At 46.1% G+C, this 20,026-nt stretch overlaps 1 protein-coding gene across 6 annotated transcripts in view; it reads left to right on the forward strand.

The window, feature by feature from the left end:
- The first annotated feature begins 2,045 nt into the window (after nucleotides 1-2,045).
- Nucleotides 2,046-20,026, forward strand: part of SPOCD1 (SPOC domain containing 1) — a 41,225-nt gene continuing 23,244 nt past the window's right edge. The window contains exons 1-7 of one of the 6 annotated variants that reach the window (XM_026014494.2): nucleotides 2,046-2,319; nucleotides 4,009-4,082; nucleotides 5,988-6,063; nucleotides 6,185-6,270; nucleotides 7,435-7,527; nucleotides 14,963-15,030; nucleotides 16,488-16,757. In XM_026014494.2, the coding sequence (XP_025870279.2) occupies nucleotides 5,993-6,063; nucleotides 6,185-6,270; nucleotides 7,435-7,527; nucleotides 14,963-15,030; nucleotides 16,488-16,757 (588 nt within the window). In that variant the 5' untranslated portion in view covers nucleotides 2,046-2,319; nucleotides 4,009-4,082; nucleotides 5,988-5,992. Of the gene's footprint in view, nucleotides 2,320-4,008; nucleotides 4,083-5,987; nucleotides 6,064-6,184; nucleotides 6,271-7,434; nucleotides 7,528-14,781; nucleotides 14,846-14,962; nucleotides 15,031-16,487; nucleotides 16,758-18,901; nucleotides 19,070-20,026 lie in introns of those variants that run through there. The other 5 variants (XM_072750402.1, XM_072750399.1, XM_072750400.1 and 2 more) reach the window with 5 other exon arrangements.

Genomic DNA, 20,026 nt, shown 5'->3' on the forward strand with positions numbered 1-20,026 from the left:
GCTTCAGCAGATGATCTGGAAAGTTAAAAAACAATGCCATCTGAACGTTGGCTCTTTCTCTCTCTTTATATTCCCGATATAAAAGCACTAATTCTCCTGGAGGTAAAGTGGAACCTCTGATTGACGTGAGGAAGTGGAAAAACTAAGAGCAAAATTGTTATTTTTGAGATATGTACTTGCGGCATTACTGCATGTTCACGGCAGGCTTGTTTTCCCCAGTCTGTTACTTGTCTTTCAGCTTGGCTCTTGTGGTCTCTGTCATTCTGAAGATGTAGTCAAATCTATCCACCTTTCCTACTTTTCTTCTAAAGCTTTCGTGGGGTTTTTTCATATTCAGTTCTTTAAATCAACTTTAAAGAACTTTGTGTGTGTGTAACTTTGTGTGTGTGTAAGGCAGAGTTCAGATTTTTTATCTTTCAAATCGGAGAGCCATTTGTCCAAATGCCATTGATCACATAGTCTATATTTTCCTTGTGAGTTTGAAATGCTACCCTTAAGACAGATAAACAGATAGGCAGACAGTCTCTCTTCTGCTATCCTGCCTGCCGATCCCTTGTGGTGTAGTCAATAAATTCCCATCTCCTTAAAAAAAAAGATAGGATGAAGAAAAGAAAGAAAGGGGGAAGGAAGGAAAGAAAAAAAGAAGAGAGAAAAGAAAGAAAGAAAAGAAAGAAATTCTCTTGTTTTATAAGTATTTTTATTTCTGGCTCATTTTTATTCATTAAAATGATTTTTTCTTGTGGAGAAAGAGGGAAATGGGAGTTACTGCTTAATGGGGACAGAGTTTCAGTTTGGGAAGATGAAAGAGTTCTGGAGATGGATGGTGGTGATGGTTGCACAACAGTGTGAGTGTATGTAATGCCACTGAACTTTATACGTAAAAATGGTTAAAATGGCAATTTTATGTATATTATACTACAATAAAAAATTCTAAAAAATTTTTTTTTGGATCTTCTAATCTTGTGTATTTTTTCTTCCTGTTAGACTTGAGAATCAGGTTGTCAAATTCCATAAAAAGTACCTTTGATATTTTGATTGAAATTACATTAAATTTATAGATTATTTTGGGGAGAACTGACATCTTTATAATACTGAGCTTTTCCACCCAGGAACATGGTGTGTCTTTCCATTTATTCAGATCATTTTTAAAATATCCTTCAGTAAAGTTTTATAATTTTATTCATATCAGCTTATTCCTAGATATATGATGGCTTTAGTCGCCACTATGAATGGAATCATGAGTATAGCACAGGGGCTGTCACTCAGGTCTGTCCTCAGCCCAGCCCCTGGGATGAATGACTCGATCCAAAAGACACATGAGTCAGGAAGTAAAAACTGTCATTTCATTTAAAGCCTCTGCAATAGGCAGCAGGTGTATCCAAGCGAACTGAGCCGCAGAGGGCTGGCAAGGTCAAGAGGAAGGACCTTCAGGATCAGAGAAAGCCAAGTTTATCACCTGTGTGGTCAGGAAGAGGGAGAAACTGAGATGATGAAGGTTGGGACCTATGCTCACCTTGAATACTGATGTGCCCCAAATGCCTCTTTCATTCTGCAGAGCAGATTGTGGCTTTGGAGCCAAGAGACCTGAGTTTGAACCCTGGCTCTGTCATTACTAGCTCAGTGGCTTTGGGCCACTGATTTTGCTGCTCAGAAACTAAGTGTCCTCACCAGCAAAATAAGAGTATAATGTAATTCTAATTACATATTTAGTTGTTGGATCATTTGTCTGTCCCCACCCCCCCACCTGTAACTCTACATGGGCAGGTACCAATTCATCAATGTGCAGGGCTACTTCTAGCCCATCCAGTGCTTTTGAAGGAATTAGGAAAAGGCACCCTTCTGAGCAGACACAGCTTTGTGAATCCAGTCTGGTGATTGGCCTGTTGGCTGGATCTTGGCTCCCACTTATCTCTCAACTGAGTGCCCTTGTGTAGTGAGTGACCTGCCCCAGTGTGTATACACAGTGCTTGGCACAGACCTAGCAACATGAGAGGTATTCAAGGAATTCATTGAATAGATAGATGATTAGATGTGGGGGCTTAGGGAGAAGGAGATGAGGGAACCCCTAAGGGGTTGTCAATTGAGCTCAAAAAGAAGTCCTCTGCTTCCAGATATAAAATAACACAGATTATTCCAAGTACTTTATCTCTCTTAATTCTACAGGTGCTGGGGATGGTGTCCACTAGCACCTAGGCTATGACCTCTACAGGAATGGTTCAATCTGATGATCTGGTGGGATGGAAACCCCAGGTCTTAGGAAGCCTCCAAGAAGCATCCTCATTCAGGGAAGAAGAAGGAGACTGACTTGGTAACAAAACTGTGAGCAATCTAGGGAAGTGGAGATGAAGAGTAGATGAAGAATAACTGGTATGGGAGGGGGTACTTTCTGAGGAGGGGAAAGAATGTGGTGACCTGAAGGATGAGGAGGATCCAGACACAAGAAGTGTGTCTGGAACATGCTTGGATGTTGGATGGAATGTGCAAAAGTCCTGACACTGGGGACGGGTTGCTTAGCCCCCCTGGGGAGCTGAGTATTGGCCAATTTGGCTAGTCCTCCATGCCTCATTTCATAAACTTTTCAATAATTAGATGCCCTTTGGGATTTTTCTACACTACCTTCCTCTTTCTGAACTTTGTGAGGTTCAAATAACTGAGACATACCCTCACTATACCACCATCTCCCCGACATGTACTTTGTCTCTTCATGTAGGGCCAGCCTAGGTTTGACTGGGTCATCTCACCAAGACCAATAAGAGTCCTAACTCCACCATGTATTGGCTGTGGTCTTTGTCAATCCTCACAGCCTCCTTCTCCATCCATAAAATGGGGATGAGAAAATTGACCTCACTAAGTTGTTGGGAAGATTCTGTCCTCAATAATAAAGGCAAATAGTGCAAGAATAAAGGGGAGATAATTAAAAACTCCAGGAAAAGGGCACATGGGTGGCTCAGTTTGTTAAGTGTCTGACTTTGATTTCAGCTGAGGTCTTGATCTCAGGGTGGTGAGTTCAGGCCCCAGTTGGGATCTATACTGGATGTGAAACTTACTTTAAAAAACAAAAAAAAAACCAACCTCTAGGAAAAACATAAAGATGTAGAAGGAAGGAAATATACAAGCCCACTTCTTAACTCAGCAATGAACAATGTTTAGATGGTGAGAGTAATCCTTAAGCTTTTAATTTCTTTTTCATGTCTTTCTGTGCTGGCCAGAACTACCAGTGCAACACTGAACAAAAGCAGTATTAGTGGGCAACCTTGCTTTGTTCCTGACTTTAAAGGGAATGGTTCGCATATGCATCAACAAGTATGAACGCTAGCTTAAGCAGCTGTGGGAATAGTGAAATCTGAATCCTCACAGAACCTCTGATCTTTTTCTTCTTGCAACTAAACAGTGGTTTTCATGCTTCAACCATTCCAAGATTCCACAGTCCCAGTGCAATGAAGTTTAAGCCTTTTAAAAGCCTAGCATTCAAGGCCTCTTACCCTTTCCCAATTCTGAGTCTTTAGGATTTACCCACTCATCCCATTCCAGATGTCTGGACATTCCAGAACACACCCTTCATGAGATCTTAAATTCTATCTTAGAATATCTGTCCTTTGCGTTCTTGCCTGCCTGCTTTTCTCCTTGTCTGGAATACCCTTCCCTTCACGTACTTACTCCCACTTATCTTTGAAAAGCCAACTTACCTCATTAAGGAAACTTGCCTTCCACCCACTCCAGCACTCGGCATAAGATTCATTTATAGTCTGGGGACACAGGTCCCAACACATACTAGGGTCTTTATATATGTGTCTGTTGAATAAACACATATGAACTCCTGACTAAGACTTTAGGTTACCGAAAGGAAGGAAGTCCTGTTCTTCCAACAAATCCAGACTGTGCTTTTGCTTCAGCCTCCAAACTCCCACACATGTTCAAAAATGTTGTCTTCTGCCTTTATACTTGATCAGCAGTTTGGCTCAAAATAAAATACTTGAGTCACACTTTCTTTCCTTGCTGACTTTGTAGGTGGTGCTCTATTGAGTTTGAATGCTGGATGCTGCCATGAAGAAGTCAGAGGCCAGCCTGGTATCCACCCCCTTGTAAGTGACTAGTTTGCTTTGGTTAAGCTGCCCAAAGGATTTTTTTTTTAAATAACTTTGAAATCTAATACCTTTATTAGGACATATTTGATATTGATCATTATGGATCAGTTTTCCTGGGTCTCATTACCTTTTCAATGTCTCCATTTTTTCAAGACATTTTCTTGAATTATATCTTGAAATATTTGTTTGATGCCATTTTTTGGTTTACTTTTTCTGTTACGTGTATATGGTCTCTGTCATTTTCTCTCATCATTTAAACTTAAGAAAATCTTTTCATTCTATTTCTCTCACGTTCTCATTTCTATCCTCTGTCCCCTGTAGTGTTTCAGCAGAGTCTGTGCTCTTTGGCGCTACATCCACGTTAACTTTTATTTCTGTGTTATTGTAATTTTCCTGAATCCTGACAGCTTGTTTTACTTCCTTTGGTGATTTTGCTTTTATTTCTGTGAGCTCTTCTATCTCTTCTCTGTACTCTTGTTTAGTAGAAATAAGCCCTTGGCATAGTGTGTGGTGTATAGTGGGAATTTTGTGAAGTTCCTCTTCATTATCAAGGCGACTACTTTCATTTTCTTGTATTTTCTGCCAGGCTTTCATCAAATCAAGATGAATTTTTTGCATACTTGTGATCATGCTTCAAATCCAATTTTGCAGTCTGCTTGTAAACCTAACTATATTATAAGCATTAGTTTCCACACTTTTATAAGTATTTGATAGTGGCACACCATGCCATTGAATCAACGTGTCATTATTTAGGTGACCATTCTTCTGCTACTGGACATTTTGTAGTGTTACAAATAATTTCCTATTGAATTATATATTCTATGTTATTGTTGCTTTCATTTGTACCTCATTTTTATTTCCTACCGCAAGTTGAATGTTCTTCCATATTTACTTACTACTTCTATTTCCTCACTTGAATTGCTTGCTCATGACCTTTGTCCAGACAGATATCTCCTAGCAACCTATTTTTCATTGGTGGGTATGAAATCCTTACATAATATAGACATTAACCACTTGCCATTTTCCCCATTCCCAGGTGACATTTACATTTTACTTACTTTTCTAACACACAAACTTTTGGTGTTTTACCTATTAGTCTTTGCATTTGTGATTTCTTTGACTTAGTACATTGTTTATCCAACAAATACCGTGTGAGGACCTGGTACATATGACAGGTGCATGCAGAGGTATGGAGTGGGGGAGTAAAGGACACCCCAGTTCCTGATTTCCAGTTAAGTTGGGGATGCAGACATGAAAACAATCACAGTGTTGTCCCAGTAAGGGCTAGAACTGTGAGGATTGCAATGGCAGCTGCAGCAACAGGCCAATTGAGCTAGCTCTCTGCATCCAGCCCCTTTCCAAGAACTTGCATACAATATCTCATTTAAACCTCACAACAGCTCTGTGACTTACAGGAGGAGGATCTTCAAAATCATTACAGTTAGGGAGAATGATCTTCAAACTGCTAATGTGACTTATCCAGGCTCCCACTATAACTAAGAGCTGAAGTCAGTATTTGAAATCAACCAGTTAAGACTGTGGAGCTTGTGTTATTAACCATCCTACCAAACCAACTCCCAGGGGCAGGGTGGTGATGGCAGCAGTGATAGTGATAGAGTTGCCCATCAAGGAAAGCCTCCTGGAGGAGATGAGTCAGCACTGAGAAATAAAGGATGCAGACAATTTCACCATCAGGCAAAGGATTGTGGAGGAATGAACACCACCCAATTGTGGTCTGTTGAATCAAATGTATTGTGTGATATAAGGAGAAGCAGATTTGCCCCAGGCATGGAGTCCCCTGAGAGACTGTAATTTGGCCAATAGCCAGCCTCAAAGTACAGGTGGTTCTTTCCTAACCCACATTTTACTGTCTGTAATAAACTGTCTGTTTATTCCCCACAGGCTCCATGTCAGGTGCTGGGGACACAGAGGTAAACAAGACACTCAAGACACCTGCCCCATGGAGTTTATATTCAAGGTGGGGGAAATAGACAAGAAAGAAAATGTACTGAATGTTTGCTCTTGCCCAATGTTCTTAAAAATTCCTTTTCTACATTTTGATTATTCCTTATATCTCAAGTTCCTTCTTCCCAAAGCAGAAGCCTGCCTTCTTTGAAGCAAGGGTGCAGGCATGTGACCCACTTTCCTTCAATCCCACTCACCCATCGGAGATACCAAGAAGGCGGTGAGCTCTGTGTGGGATCAGATGCATGTGGGGCACACCTTTTGCTGGCCTGGGTGGCGGCCAACGCAGTATGGTTCTGGAGTCAGTGACAGTGGCAGCAGCTCCCTCGTCGGTCCAATTTTATAGTGTGCTTCTTGGAGATGCCCCTGGGAATCTGCGTCTAGAGCCTGTTTCTCTATCATCCAATAAGCCTAACATCCCTAAGTAAATTCCCTTTCTAATTAAACTGGCCGGAATAGATAACTGAGAGGCTAAGAGATTGTCCCCAGTGGTAGTTCTGGGACCAAACCTGGGAAAGGAAGAATCCAGACCCTGATCTCCTATCCTAGGTACCGCTGGGGTGATACCCCGGCTGGTGGGATCAGGCCGAAAGGGTTTGCTGGCACCCTCACATGATCATCCATGCTCAGCCTGGGCAGAACAACATGACTGCCTCCCCTCCTTGTGTCTTCTTCCTTGAGGACTGCAAGGTGATGTGTATTGGGATGGGACTGTGTATTTTTAAAATTTTGTTTCCTATTTTTTTAAAGATTTTATTTTTAAGCAGTCTCTAACCCAACATGAGGATCGAACTCACAACCCTGAGATCAAGAGTTGCATGCTCTACCAACCGAGCCAGCCAGGCACCCCAGATTGTATATTCTTGTTAATAGTATTGTTATACAATTATATATCCATCTTATACTCAGAAATAAGTAAGGGGCTAGAGCCCAAATGGACTTGTCCCAGGAAGAGAAGGAGAGAAATAATCTAGGGTGGGTGGCCTTGGGGTTGTGAGCCATCCCGACCCCGCATTATCTATGTGAAGGAGCCTGGCTCGATGCCCCTAGAAGCCAGATTTATGCCCTTTGACGTCACTGTTAAGACTAACTGCACAAGGGGGAAATGGGGGCTACTGCCACCAATTCAGATTCTGCTTTAATTAAATCAGATCTTGTCCAGGGAGACAAAATAACTCGCCAAGAGCACTGAACTGGTGGCAGGGGGAAGTCAATTGCACAGAAATGGCTTATCTACCAGCAGGGCCAGCCTGTTAGCGGTGCAAGGCGAGAGAGAGGTGTTTTTCTGTTGGATGCATTTCTTTGCATTTTCCAAGGCTGGCAGATCAATAGCTACAAACAGCTCAAATAAAGTTCCGTCTTTGCTCTCCATACCCTCTGACAGGAGATGACGGGCCACTGGATAACTCAGGTTCCCATCAGATGTTACTGCTGTCAGCAACTGCTGTCCATGACCTACTCGGAACAGCCTTCAAAGGTGAGGGCTACTGTGCCTTTTTCAGAGATATGAAAACTGAGCCTTGGAGAGGGACATCATGACCCAGAGTCCCAGAGCTTATCCTTGGCCTTAGGCCTCTGTGCCTGCAAGGTGTTTGTTATCACAAGCTAGGTTATTGCCATTGTCAATTCCCCAGGCTAGAGAGTAATCGTGACCCTCAGAGAGGGAATAACCTTGCTTGCTCAAGGTTACAGAGCTAGTGGATGGCAGGGCTGGATTTAGAAGCCGGCTAGAGGGATCACAGAACCCCCTGCTAGGAGAGCTCATTGGCCTGGGCTGGTCTGGCCCCTGCATGCCTGCCCTGGAATCAATGGGAGACGGGCATCAAGACTCGTGTTCCTCTGAGAACCCCTGGAGGGAGAAGCAGGCTCCTTCCCCATCCACAGTAGCAAGGGCATCAATTCCTGGCTCTGGAAGGATCTACTCCCCAAAGCTGCAGCTCTATTTTTAGCCTTGAATCCATCAATAAGTGGAGCCTGGCAGAGCAGGCAAACTCCTGGCTGCCTGGTATTAATAAGAAGAGAGAATGGGACTGTTTATTAAGCGCTTTCTGTGTGCTGGGCATTATGCAAAGTGCTTAACATGGATTATCGGCCTAAATCTTTACAACATTCCTATGAAACAACTACTATTATTATCATTTTATAAATAAGGAAAATGAGGCTCAAAGATGTTAGGGGATTTGCTTGAGACCACACAGCTGATAAACTGCAGAGCCAGGATCCAAAGGCAGGTCACACCCAAGTCTGTGGGACCCTGAGTCCATGCACTTTCCTCCTTACCCTTTTGTCCAATAGAACAGGCCCCTGGCTGTGGGGCAGCCTGGCTGGTGAGAGGGTGAGGGGGTGGGGCAGGGCAGGCTGGCTGCAGCAACCAGGATACTAGGAGGTGCTGTGAGGCCAGAAGGAGCCAAAAGCTCCAGCTGCTTGTGCTGCTTGGTTGGTTTCTGTCACTGAGAAGAGAAACCCAGGCCTGGGAGTCCCCAGATGGAGAAAGGCTGGAAGAGCATTGTGGGCAGAAAGAAGAGCATAGGCAAAGGCAAGGAGATATGAAGTGAGGCTGGTTCCGTGCATAGTGAATAGTCTGGTAGGATTTGGGCAGAGAAGGAAGATAAGGTCAGGAGCTGGGCAAGATCCCAAAAGCTCTTCAATCCCAGGCAGGGAGTCTCCGTATTCTGGATTCTGGAAGGACTAGGGGTGGAAGAGTGGCATTGTCATGTCTGAGCTTCAGAGCAGGCGGTGGATTTGAGAAAGAGGCCGGGGAGAGGGAGACAAATGGCTATCCCCACTACTAACAGTGATAACAGCTTCCATTTGTTGAACACCTGCTATGTGTGGCTGGCCTCATATTAGGCCCTTTTCATAAGCGATCACCTAATATACAGGGCAGGTGCTCCAACCGTGGTGGCTCTGTGAACGCTTTTGTTATTCCTCTTTTACAGAGGAGGAAACAGAGGCTTTGTGAGGTCAAGTGACCACCCAGGGCCACCAGAACGGGAATCTCCGGAGACCTTGGTGCCATGCTGGCCAGATAGGAGGGTGCAGAGTAATAAACAGTCTCTGGCAAAAGGACATTTATCTGAGGTCTCAGGAATGGAGACAATAAGGTAGTTTTCAAAGATAACAGAGATGAAAAAAATTTTTTCCCTTTAAATCAGTTTATTCTCACACTGAGGATAGCAGTTATGTTACTAAGGTTACAAAGTGCTTCTGGGCTGAAACCAGTAGAAAGCCTCAGTCAGGGGAGAGGGCATTGTGTCTGCAAGGCAGTGGCTAGGGGTGGGATGGAAGGGCAGGGTCTCAAGTTCTGTGAGTCCAGCAGCTCTGAGGTCTCCCCTGATCAGAGGTGTGGCCAAGGCTCAGGGTTCGGAGGCCCAGTAGCAAGTTGCAGAGGTGAGTGAAGGAGGGGGTCGGTCTGAGTCAGCTGCATCTGACATCTGACATCAGCAAGATCAAAGTCTCTAAGGAGGGGGAAATATACCACCACCACCCCTGCCACCACCAATAATGGGGACATGTGAAAATGTAAAGAGACACAGGAGTCTGCTAGAAGAGCTCCCAGTGGCCCAAGCTGGAATAGTTTGAGCAACAAAATAAATAAGGCAGTGTTGGGTCACAACCCGAAGTATGAAATAAATATCCATGAGTCCATACTGATATCAATAAATGATTGGATAAATGGTATAAATAAGTGATTGAAAAAAGACAGATCTCCCATATGGAATTCCAAATAATTTATGTAGATATTCCACCCTCCAGGAGGTGGCTCATAGTTCCCCACTGCTTATGTGTGGGCTGCACACAGTGACTTCCTTCCTAAGAGAACTGTTGGGGAACAGAGTTTCCTCAAACATGATCAAGGTCAACATCAACAGTGATAAGTCATGTCAATATGATGTATGTCCATCAGCAGTCCCTGGCAGCCTTGGAAAAGGTCCACTTTTCATAAAACAAGCATACCCACCTGGGGTAGCCACAGCTCCGGTTCATTCCTGGCTGTCTGTCCACAACCCTGCAAGATGGGGATGAGGAGCCCTAGAGGACCCGACCATTGCCTAAGTGGCTGGGAGCTCAGGAGCATGGGAAATGTGGTCACTTCAGCTGCAACCAGGACTTCGAGGGGCCGCCACATCCAGGGGTGTCTTGGGAGGGTACACTCGACTGGGAGAAATTAAAGCACGCGCGTTATAAGGTTAAGGATAACTACTAAAGATTAGAAACAGAAAAATCTAATTTCCAATCTTTGGAGGAAAATAAAGGGACTAAGTGTGATTTGATAAATCCTAAAGAAGGCAAAAAGGAACACAAAAGGAAGTGGGGAATTTGTAATAAGAAAGGATATGCAGCCAGAGTAGAAATAAGACCAAGTGTATCAGTAGTCCCAGGCATATGACTAGGTTAAACACATCGATGAAAGACAAAGATGCTCTGATGGGAATTCTAAAGTCTAGCTATATGCCGTGTACAAGAGGTGTGGTGAAAAGCAGAACTGCACATAAAGGTTAAAAATAAAAGTGTAGAGGGACGCCCGGGTGGCTCAGCGGTTGAGCATCTGCCTTCAGCTCAGGGCGTGATCCCCAGGTCTTGGGATCAACTGCTGCATCGAGGTTCCTGCATGGAGCCTGCTTCTCCCTCTGCCTATGTCTCTGCCTCTCTCTGTGTCTCTCATGAATAAATAATTAAAATCTAAAAAAAAAAGTGGGGGTAGAAAAATTATACCAGGCAAACTCTGATCACAAGGAAGCAGGGTACTAATAAATTAAGCAAATAATAAATGAATAACTAATTACTGTAATAGTTTATTATTAATAATAAATGAATAAACTAATAAGTGAATTAAAGCAAAAGAACATATATGGTAAAAATCTTTAAAAAAAAAAAGGAGGGGGGCGCCTGGGTGGCCCAGTTGGTGAAGCATCTGCCTTTGGCTCAGGTCCTCATCCCAGGTTCCTAAATGGAGACCCACATCTGGCTTCCTGTTCAGTGGGGAGTCTGCTTCTCCCTCTCTCTCTACCCCTCCTCCCAGCTCGTGCTCTTGATCTCCCTCTCAAATAAATAAACAAAATCTTAAAAAAAAAAAAAAAAAAGAACATCGATAGGAAGGAAGAGAATATTTGGCACAAATGAAAGTTGTAATCTACCCAAAAGAGGTAAAAATAAATGAATGTGTATGCACCTTAAAAGGTGTTTGAGATATAAAAGCAAAAACTCAGCGAAGTAAAGGAGTTGACAAAAAAAAAAAAAAAAAAAAAAAAAGGGCAACCCAGGTGGCTCAGCAGTTTAGCGCCGCCTTCAGCCCAGGGCCTGATCCTGGAGACCCAGGATCGAGTCCCATGTGGGGCTGCCTGCGTGGAGCCTGCTTCTCCCCCTGCCTGTGTCTCTGCCTCTCTCTCTGTGTCTCTCATGAATAAATAAATAAAATCTTAAAAAAAAAAAAAAGGAGTTGACAAGTCCATTAAAATCATGAGATTTAAAAACACCTCTCCTAGAAATGGATAGATCGAGTAGATAAAAAATAATTAAAAACACGATAGAGGATAACGTGGACTGATTCACTCCACATCTGTTCCCACATACAGGCGTGCTTTCTTATCTTGCAGAGGATGGAAAGCCGAAAACGATTTCCCAGAGTCCCTTACAGCTAGTGTTCCAAATGTGGATTAATTTCTGGCCTCGGATGCCACTGTGCAAGATCTGGAAGGTGGATGAGAGGTGGAGGCCATTGTGCTCTCACCTTGGGCAGGTGCTGCTTACGAGCTCAGTGGGAGAGCCATTGGGGTTCTCTATGCCCGTGTCTGGCCTCCAGTTTTGTGAATGTTGGGACACAGTGGCAGCCAGGGCCATGCCGTGTCCCGATCTTGGCTCACTACCAGCATGCCGTATTTGTGGACTGCTCTAGTGGCGGTGTCCCCAAGCCCGGCCTAGAGTGCACTCTTGTGGCCCTTCCAGCAACCTGGTAAACACCCACCACCTCGTATTGCTGGGGTGGTCATTGTTTTCTGCACTGAACCCCCGTTTCTACAGTTTCAAGTTACTATAGATTATTGTGGATTTGAAAAACATGATTCAAAAGCTGAGGTAATAAAGAGGCAGGAAAAGCTTATACCATTAAACTGAGACTTTACATGATTTCAAGCACACAACAAATATTAACCCTGACCCTAACCCTCATCTGTAAAATAGGGATAATAACAATATTTACCTCATAGACTTGATATAAAGATTGATATAGGTAAATCAAAATAGATAAATATAGGTAAAGCATTTAGATCAGTCTCAAAGTATCATTACATGTATTAGTGATCATGGTCTTTTTTTTTTTAAGATCATTTATCTATTTATTCATGAGACACACAGAGAGAGAGAGGCAGAGACATAGGCAGAGGAAGAAGCAGGTTCCCTATGGGGACCTGGATGTGGAACTCGATCCCAGGACCCTAGATCATGACCTGAGCCAAAGGCAGAAGCTCAACCACTGAGCCACCCAGATGCTCCAGTAACCACTGTCTTTTTATCCTCAGTACCATATGGTGCTAATAACACCGCCACATCCCCTTCCTTTGCCAATGGTGGGAGACTTCCATTATTGAAATGGACCAGAATAACAGTTCACCTGTTCTCAGGAGACATGATCAAGTCTCTGCCATCGTGACCAGAACATTCCATAGTGGGAGGTCTTTTCACTTAAAAAAAAAAAATCTTTATTTATTTATTTATTTATTTATTTATTTATTTCATGATAGACATAGAGGGAGAGAGAGGGAGAGAGGCAGAGACACAGGCAGAGGGAGAAGCAGGCTCCATGCCAGGAGCCTGATGCGGGACTCGATCCCAGGACTCCAGGATCGCGCCCTGGGCCAAAGGCAGGCGCTAAACTGCTGAATCACCCAGAGATCCCCACCCCCCCCCCCACCGCAAATCATTTCTTTAGAGCAGTATTGGAGGTCACTAGTGGCACCCAGTCTCAACTCCAACCTGATTTGTGAACCTGACAGCCAGATTGAGATGGATAGCTTTCGAGATGGATCACACAATATCTTTTTTTTTCTATGAGTTTTACATTTACAGAAAAAAATTGAAGATAAATACAGAGAGTTCCCATATACCTGGCACTCAGTTTCCCGCACTGTAAACATTACCTTGATTTTTAAAGATTTCTTTATTTGAGAACGAGAGCGGCCGAGCGAGCATGTGCAAGCAGGGGGAGCGGCAGAGGGAGAGGGAGACAGAATTTCCAGCACAGACCCCATTGAGTGTGGAGCCCAAGGTGGGGCTCCAGGCGGAACTCCCATCTCCCCACCCTGAGATCATGATCTGAGCAGAAAGCAAGAGTTGGACGCTTCACTGACTGAGCCAGCCAAGCACCCCGAGATTATCTTGATTTTGAAATTCAACATTATGTCTCTGAGATACAGCCGTATTGATCTATAGATCTAGCACATTCCCTCTAACTGCAGCAGAGTATTCCCCCAACCTGAAAGCTGCTCCTGGCCTCACATAGTGCCAGTGAATTCCATTTCCCTCTCGCTGATGTCTATCAGATTCCTAGTTCCGCAGTGAAAATATTTACATAGCCGTAATGTCATAAATGTCATCTGGTTTTAATGTTAAGAATCAATCTACAGGCAAAGTATGGCAAACTGAATTAGCTCTACAGGATTGGATGTACAAGCTACAAAGCTTGACAAAGCGAAAAGGTGAGTGGCTGGAGGAAGGGCAGCAGCCGGGATGGGAAACTATTCATTTCACACAGAGGAGAGTCAAGAGATGCAATCTCAGGAAGAAATGGACATTTTAAGACTATTATTCAAAGTGGTGATAGTTATCAATAGAAACAATAGCAACATAAATATGAAAGAGAAGAAAAAGCAGGAGGAGAGGGGGGCACAGGTGGTTAATGCAATCATCACAGCAGGGAGTCAATAGAGACTCTTACCATGAATAAGTCAAGTGATAGAATATGAGGATATTACTAATGTTATTAATATTATTAATTAGTAGTAGAGTATGAGATTATTCACAGTTATGAAAGCAGCGGGAATAAGAAAACTAAAAACGACAACAAACACGGTGAAAGAAAGGTTGCTCCCCAGAGTCAGGAACTGAGAGGATGGTTAAGCTTTTTTTTTTTTAACCTTTCAGTGGGGCTTGGGTAGGCATTTTCCTCCGTATGAGTTATATTTTTATATCTGATACAATTAAAGTAATAAATAATTAGGCAAAGGGGATCCCTGGGTGGCTTAGCGGTTTAGCGCCTGCCTTCGGCCCAGGGTGTGATCCTGGAGACCCGGGATCGAGTCCCACGTCGGGCTCCCTGCATGGAGCCTGCTTCTCCCCCTGCCTGTGTCTCTGTCTCTGTCTCTCTCTGGGTGTGTCTATCATGAATAAATAAAATCTTAAAAAAATAATAATGAGGCAAAAATGTGATTCTGATTCTCCTCGGGGTTCAGGCACTTTCAGTAACTCCCCGCGGCCTGAGGACCAAGTGTAAACTGTCACACAGATTCCCGGCCCCCCAAGGCTTCTGCCCTCGGGTCGGGGCCCACCTACCCCTGCCCTGAAGCCCCGGGGATTTGGCACCTCCGCCGGGAAGCCCTCGGGAGGGAGAGCGCGCCCTCTGCCGGTGCCAGGACGCCCGCACGCCGGGGGACCCGTCCTCGGCGCCTCTTCTGAGGCCCCGCCCCCGTTTCTCACGCCGGGCTCCCCCCCGCCCCCGCCCCGCCCTCACGTGACCCCCAGCTCCAGCCCAGCTCGGGGGGGGGGGGGGCGTCCTGGGAGGGGGAGCCCGTGGTTCGCAGGTGAGAGCCTGGGGACGGCTGGGCCGCCGGGGGCCGCCGGGTCATACCTGGTGGAGGTGTCCATCGGAGCGGGGCGGGTGCGACGGGCACCCCCCTGACTGTCTGCTCCCCACCCAGGGGTTAGGAGCTGCGCTTTCGGTGGAAGGAGGACCCCTGCTCTTCGCCTCCCGTCTGCGAGCCCTTCGGTGAGTCGCTAAGTGTCCCTGTATCTCCGTTTCCTCACCTGTGGCTGCCCCCATGAAATGAAATAATGCACAGTGGGTAGTTAAGAGATGGCAGCTGCTATTATTTCATCCCGTTTAAGCAAAAGTGGAACCGTCAGAGGTGGGAAGGCCTTAAGGGTGGCTGTTTGCCCTGCCTCCCCTGGGGCCCCAGGTCCAACCTGGGGTGCGCACATGACTGGGTGCTGACTCCCTGTGGCCCCTGGGAGTGCCCCCCAGGTGCCCCCAGCCCAGTGTTCTGAATGCGCTGGCAGCCTGGCGCTGCATGATGCCTTCTCCTCCCTGGCTCCTCATGGAGGAGGCTTCTGCTCTGGGCCCCTGTAGGAGGGCAGACATGTCCCAGGAGGGGTCTGCGGCGGGCTCCTTCGGGAGGCCCAGTTCTCATTCCCCGTCGCCGCTGCTGTGGGCCTTTCCAGGAGAATGTGGAAGAAGCCAGCCCCGCAGCAGGCTTGACACCACACCTGGCGGGGGCGAGCTCTGGGGCCCTGAGTTTGGGCTGGCAGCAGGAAGACAGTCCTGAGGGAAGAGACCCATGGAGGTGTCAGCTCCCAGGCTGGGGCTGCTCCTGGGGCCACCTTGGAGGCGGAGGCCCACTGGATAGTCCTGGAGCTGTAAACCATGGGACAAAGCCAGGGTTTGGTGCCTGGCCCCCAGCTCTGCTTCCAGCTGCCCACAGTGCCTGCTCAGGGGGAAGCTTGGGCCTTCTAGAGGCTCCAGATTTCTCTGCATGACATCTTAGCTGAAAGTTGACCTGGGAACCCTTGTAGCACGTCTGTGGATCTCCCAGAGAGAGCTCTGGTTGGCAGGGAGAGGCTGGCAGGGGTTGGGGAGACGAGCTGCTCCAGGCCAGGAGAGGCCAGAGATGGTGTGAGTGGTGAAAGAACTCCCACCCTCAGCAAAGAGTAGCCCCCCAAAAAGGAGCCTACCATCCTCATCAGGCCCAGCCCCTGTGGGGGCAAGAAAGAAAAACAGGAAGTATGAGGCCCACTCAGGGGGCGGGCGGGAGGCGGCTTCTTGTGGTTTGCTTAGAGCCCTAGTGGGGACAACCCCCAGTGTGAGGGAAGCCCCCCACCAAGTGCTGTCCTGGAGTCCTTGGGAGACCCTTGCAGTCCTCTCTCCCAAAGTCACTGGGTCTGGGCCTGAAGATCTGGGTGGAACTTGTGTGGGATGTGTATCAGGGACTGAGAAGTTGGAATATTTGCCTATTGTGGGGAATGGGGCCCAGCTAGGCAGCCCCCATGACCCCATGGAGGTCCTACTGCTTGATGGAGGAGAGTCCCCTCAGGCCAGTTGCCTGGGATCCTTCACAAAGCTCTGTACGGTACCTGGGAGTGTCTGGAAAGGCTTCCACAGAGTGGCAACAAGCTGAGTCCATAGTCAGGGCTGGCTGTGATGGTGGCCCTGCTGTCTCATACAATCAGGAGGAGCTAGAGGTCACGGCTCAGCCAGTGTCCAAGCTGAGGCGGGGACAAGGACTTGCTGCTCCCACTGACATCGCCTCCAGCTCTCTGGAGCCTGCGACCAGCAAGGCTCACTCAGGCCCATCCATGGGGCAGAGAAGATCCAAGTGTACCAAGAGGCTGAGGCGAGGCCCAGTGCTCCATGCCCAACACTGGGGCACAGACAGGAGGGCAGACAAGTCCAGCCAGGACCAGCCAGAGGAATCCAGCGCAGGAAGCTTCCCCAAACTGGTAAGTTGAGCCTGAGAAGTTGGGATAGGAAGGGCTTGGCCATCTTAACACCATGCTTGGTGGTGGAGTTGAATAGAAGTAAGCTTTTAGTGGACTTTAGCTTTTAGTTGAATAGAAGAGAGGCTTTTAGTGGACATTAGCCTTCCCACCCATTTCACACATGAGTCAACTGAGACCCACTGTGTCAGGAAAGAGAACATGAACTACATTTGCTCACATCTTGTGAGGGTTCATTATCTTTTGGAGTTGGTGAGTCCTGGGTTCAAATTTTGCCTCTGTCCACTTCCTAGCTGAGTGACCTTGAAATGTTTTTTAAACTAAGTTTTCTCATCTATAGAAAGGAGATACTAATTCCAATTTAATGGGAGTTGTTTTAAGGATTAAATGAGATGGTGGTGTAAAATAATGTGCCTTGCACCGCATAAGGCACAAAGTAAATTACTTAATTTATGTTAAATTTGTGTTTCCTTTAGTGTTAGCAAAAGCCCTATAAGATGGGTATTAGCTCCATGTTTCCAGGTGGGGAAACTGAGGCTCGAGGACATTAATAAACTCTTCCAGGCTCACACAAAAGAGAGTCAATGTCCAGCCATGTTCCCTGAGTTCACTACTTTTCTTTCCATTGTTCTTTAATTAAATTGTTATTTTATTAATAACAGCTTACATGTTTTTTTTTTAAATTACGTCATTTTATTTATTTATTTTAGGGAGATAGAGCATGAACATGATTAGGGGGAGGGGCAGAGAGAGAGGGAGAGAGAGAATCCCAAGTAGGTTCTGTGCTGAGCACAGAGTCTGAAGTGGGGCTCGAACCCAGGACCTTGAGATCATGACCTGAGCCAGAACAGAGTCAGACGCTTAACCAACTCTGCTCCCAGGTGCCCTGATAGCAACGTGTTTATATACAAGGCAGAAGGTCTTCTCACATAGTGGAATTTTTATCACATTCAATGAATATGTATTCTGTGCTGGGCACTTCTGTTTGAATAGTCACATGAAGCCCAGAGAAGTAAGGTAACTGGCCCAAGGTCACACATCTGGTAAATGATGGAGCCAGTATATAAACCCTGGTGGTCCATCCTGAGAGCCCACTGCGTGCCTGCTTCTGCAGCTTCCCTGTTGGCATCACAGTAGTGATGGTATCTAGCCTGCTTACCATGTGCTGGGTACTACACTGAGCACTTTATCTTCCTAACAGGTCTGTGAGGTAGATGCTGTTGCTATATACCCATTTTACTGATGTGGACACTGAGGCTCAGAGAGGTGAAATGACTAGTTCAAGGCCAAACAGCAAATTCATAGAACAGGGATAGGAACAAATGAGCTGCTGGGCGATATACCACTCTTTGCTATTATAATGGCATTAGAATGCTATTACATTGTTTTTGTAAACAAAACATCTTTCATCAAAAACATTAGTTTTTAATAAAAACTCTAGTATGTGTTTACCATAGAAAATAAGAAAAAAAAAACAAAACACCCAGATGCCTGTCATCTTTTCCCTGTGCATGCATATCTTTTCTTCATCTAGAAATAGGATCACGTGAGTCAAATGTATAACTTGACTTTTTGGTATTTAAAAAATTTTTCACAATAGGTGCCTGGCTGGCTCAGTTGGTAGAGAGAGAAAAGAGTGCAGGGGAGGCAGAGCGAGGTGGAGAGAGGAGAGAGGGAATCCTACACAGGCTCCATGCCTGATATGGGTTTCAGTCTCATGACCCTGAGATCATGCCCTGAGCTGAAATCAAGAGTCATACAGACACTTAACTGACTGAGCCACCCAGGCACCCTGGGCATGTGACTCTTGATCTTGGGGTCGTGAGTGCAAGCTCCACACTGGGCATAGAGTTTACTTAAAAAAAATTTTTTTTTTCACAATTAATTTGTTAACACAGAAAGAGGAAGTCCATTTAAATGCTTCCAGGCCCCATTGCCCTTCGTCTGGAGATAATCACTGTTAATGGCCATTGTTATGAACATCTGCCTCTATATCTCGTACATATATATAAATAAGCTCATACCATGTTTCATTGTTCTGGGATTGGTGCTTTGTTTATTTTTCAAGCATTATAGTATTTGGAGATCTTTCCAACTTGGTAATATTGTTCTGCTGAATCTGTGCTTTTCCTGTGCCCTGTATGCAGCAGGCTGCAGACATTTGTCACAGCCACAGGCGCTGCTAGGACCAGAGGATGGGCCGGGACTTCCTCTTCTCATTTCCCACCGCCTTCGTGTAGTTAAGAGTCCAAAGCCTGGAGCCTGGAGCCTGGCAGCCTGGCACTCAGTCCCGGCTTTGCCACTATCTGACCTAGGCAAGTGGCTTCACCTCTCTGAGGTGAATTTCCTCATCTGCAAAATGAGGGTGTGAAAAGTACCTATCTGATTGGGTGGTGGAGGGGAGCAAATGAGAGGACACGTGTTTGGCATTAAACACAGAGCCTTGTACAAGATGAACATGCAGAAATGTTACCTGTTGTTGACCTATATACAGTTGTGTGCTGTTCTGAGTAATGCTGGGGTGAAACTCCCTGGGCATCTGGTTTCTCCCTGTTTCTCATGATTTATTTGGGCCACATACCTGGAATTGGGATTCTGGGGCTTGCACTGGTCTAAGGGGCTCGTTGGAGCTTCGTGGTGGCACCAGGTGCCAACCTGCCTTGACGAGGAGGAGCCCACAGCTGCTCCCTCCTCCAGGCCCCATCCTTGACTCAGCAGCACAGCTTCCTAAACAGCCTGTTGCTATGGCAACTGATGCCAGCTGCAGGAGAATTGAGCCAGGGCTGTGACAGGGACCGGCCGATGGTTGAGGCCAGGGCTGAGTGTGGCATGGGCAAGCGTGGGCATAACGTCCAGCCCTGGCCCTAGCACCTTCTCCTGGAGGCAGCCTGGCTCATGTCAGGAGAAGACAGGTGGGGTGAAGATTAGTCCCTGCTTCTTTCTGCAGGGCAACTCTAGATGAGAGACGTCTCTTCTGTGAATTGTAGTTTCTTCCTCTATGAAATGGGAATCTGGTATGAGAGGTTGGTTGTGTTGTGTTCTTCTGGTTTGAGATACAGACTTTGTGAGGATATGGCAGGGTAGGTTGAAATGTCATTTTCTTCTCTGTCCTGAGCCCCGTGGTGGCCAGTGAGGTCAGGAGCTGCTTTGTGGTGGAGTAGCAGGTGATGTGGGGAGGGCAGTTCTGTCACAGACCCCTGGCTCTGCCTGTCACAAGCTGGGAGGCGCAGAGCTCCTCTGGTCCCACCCAGGTGTGCAGGCTCAGGTGCGCT

The sequence above is a fragment of the Vulpes vulpes genome, chromosome 2, assembly GCF_048418805.1.
Source record: "Vulpes vulpes isolate BD-2025 chromosome 2, VulVul3, whole genome shotgun sequence".
Taxonomy (NCBI): Eukaryota; Metazoa; Chordata; class Mammalia; order Carnivora; family Canidae; genus Vulpes; species Vulpes vulpes.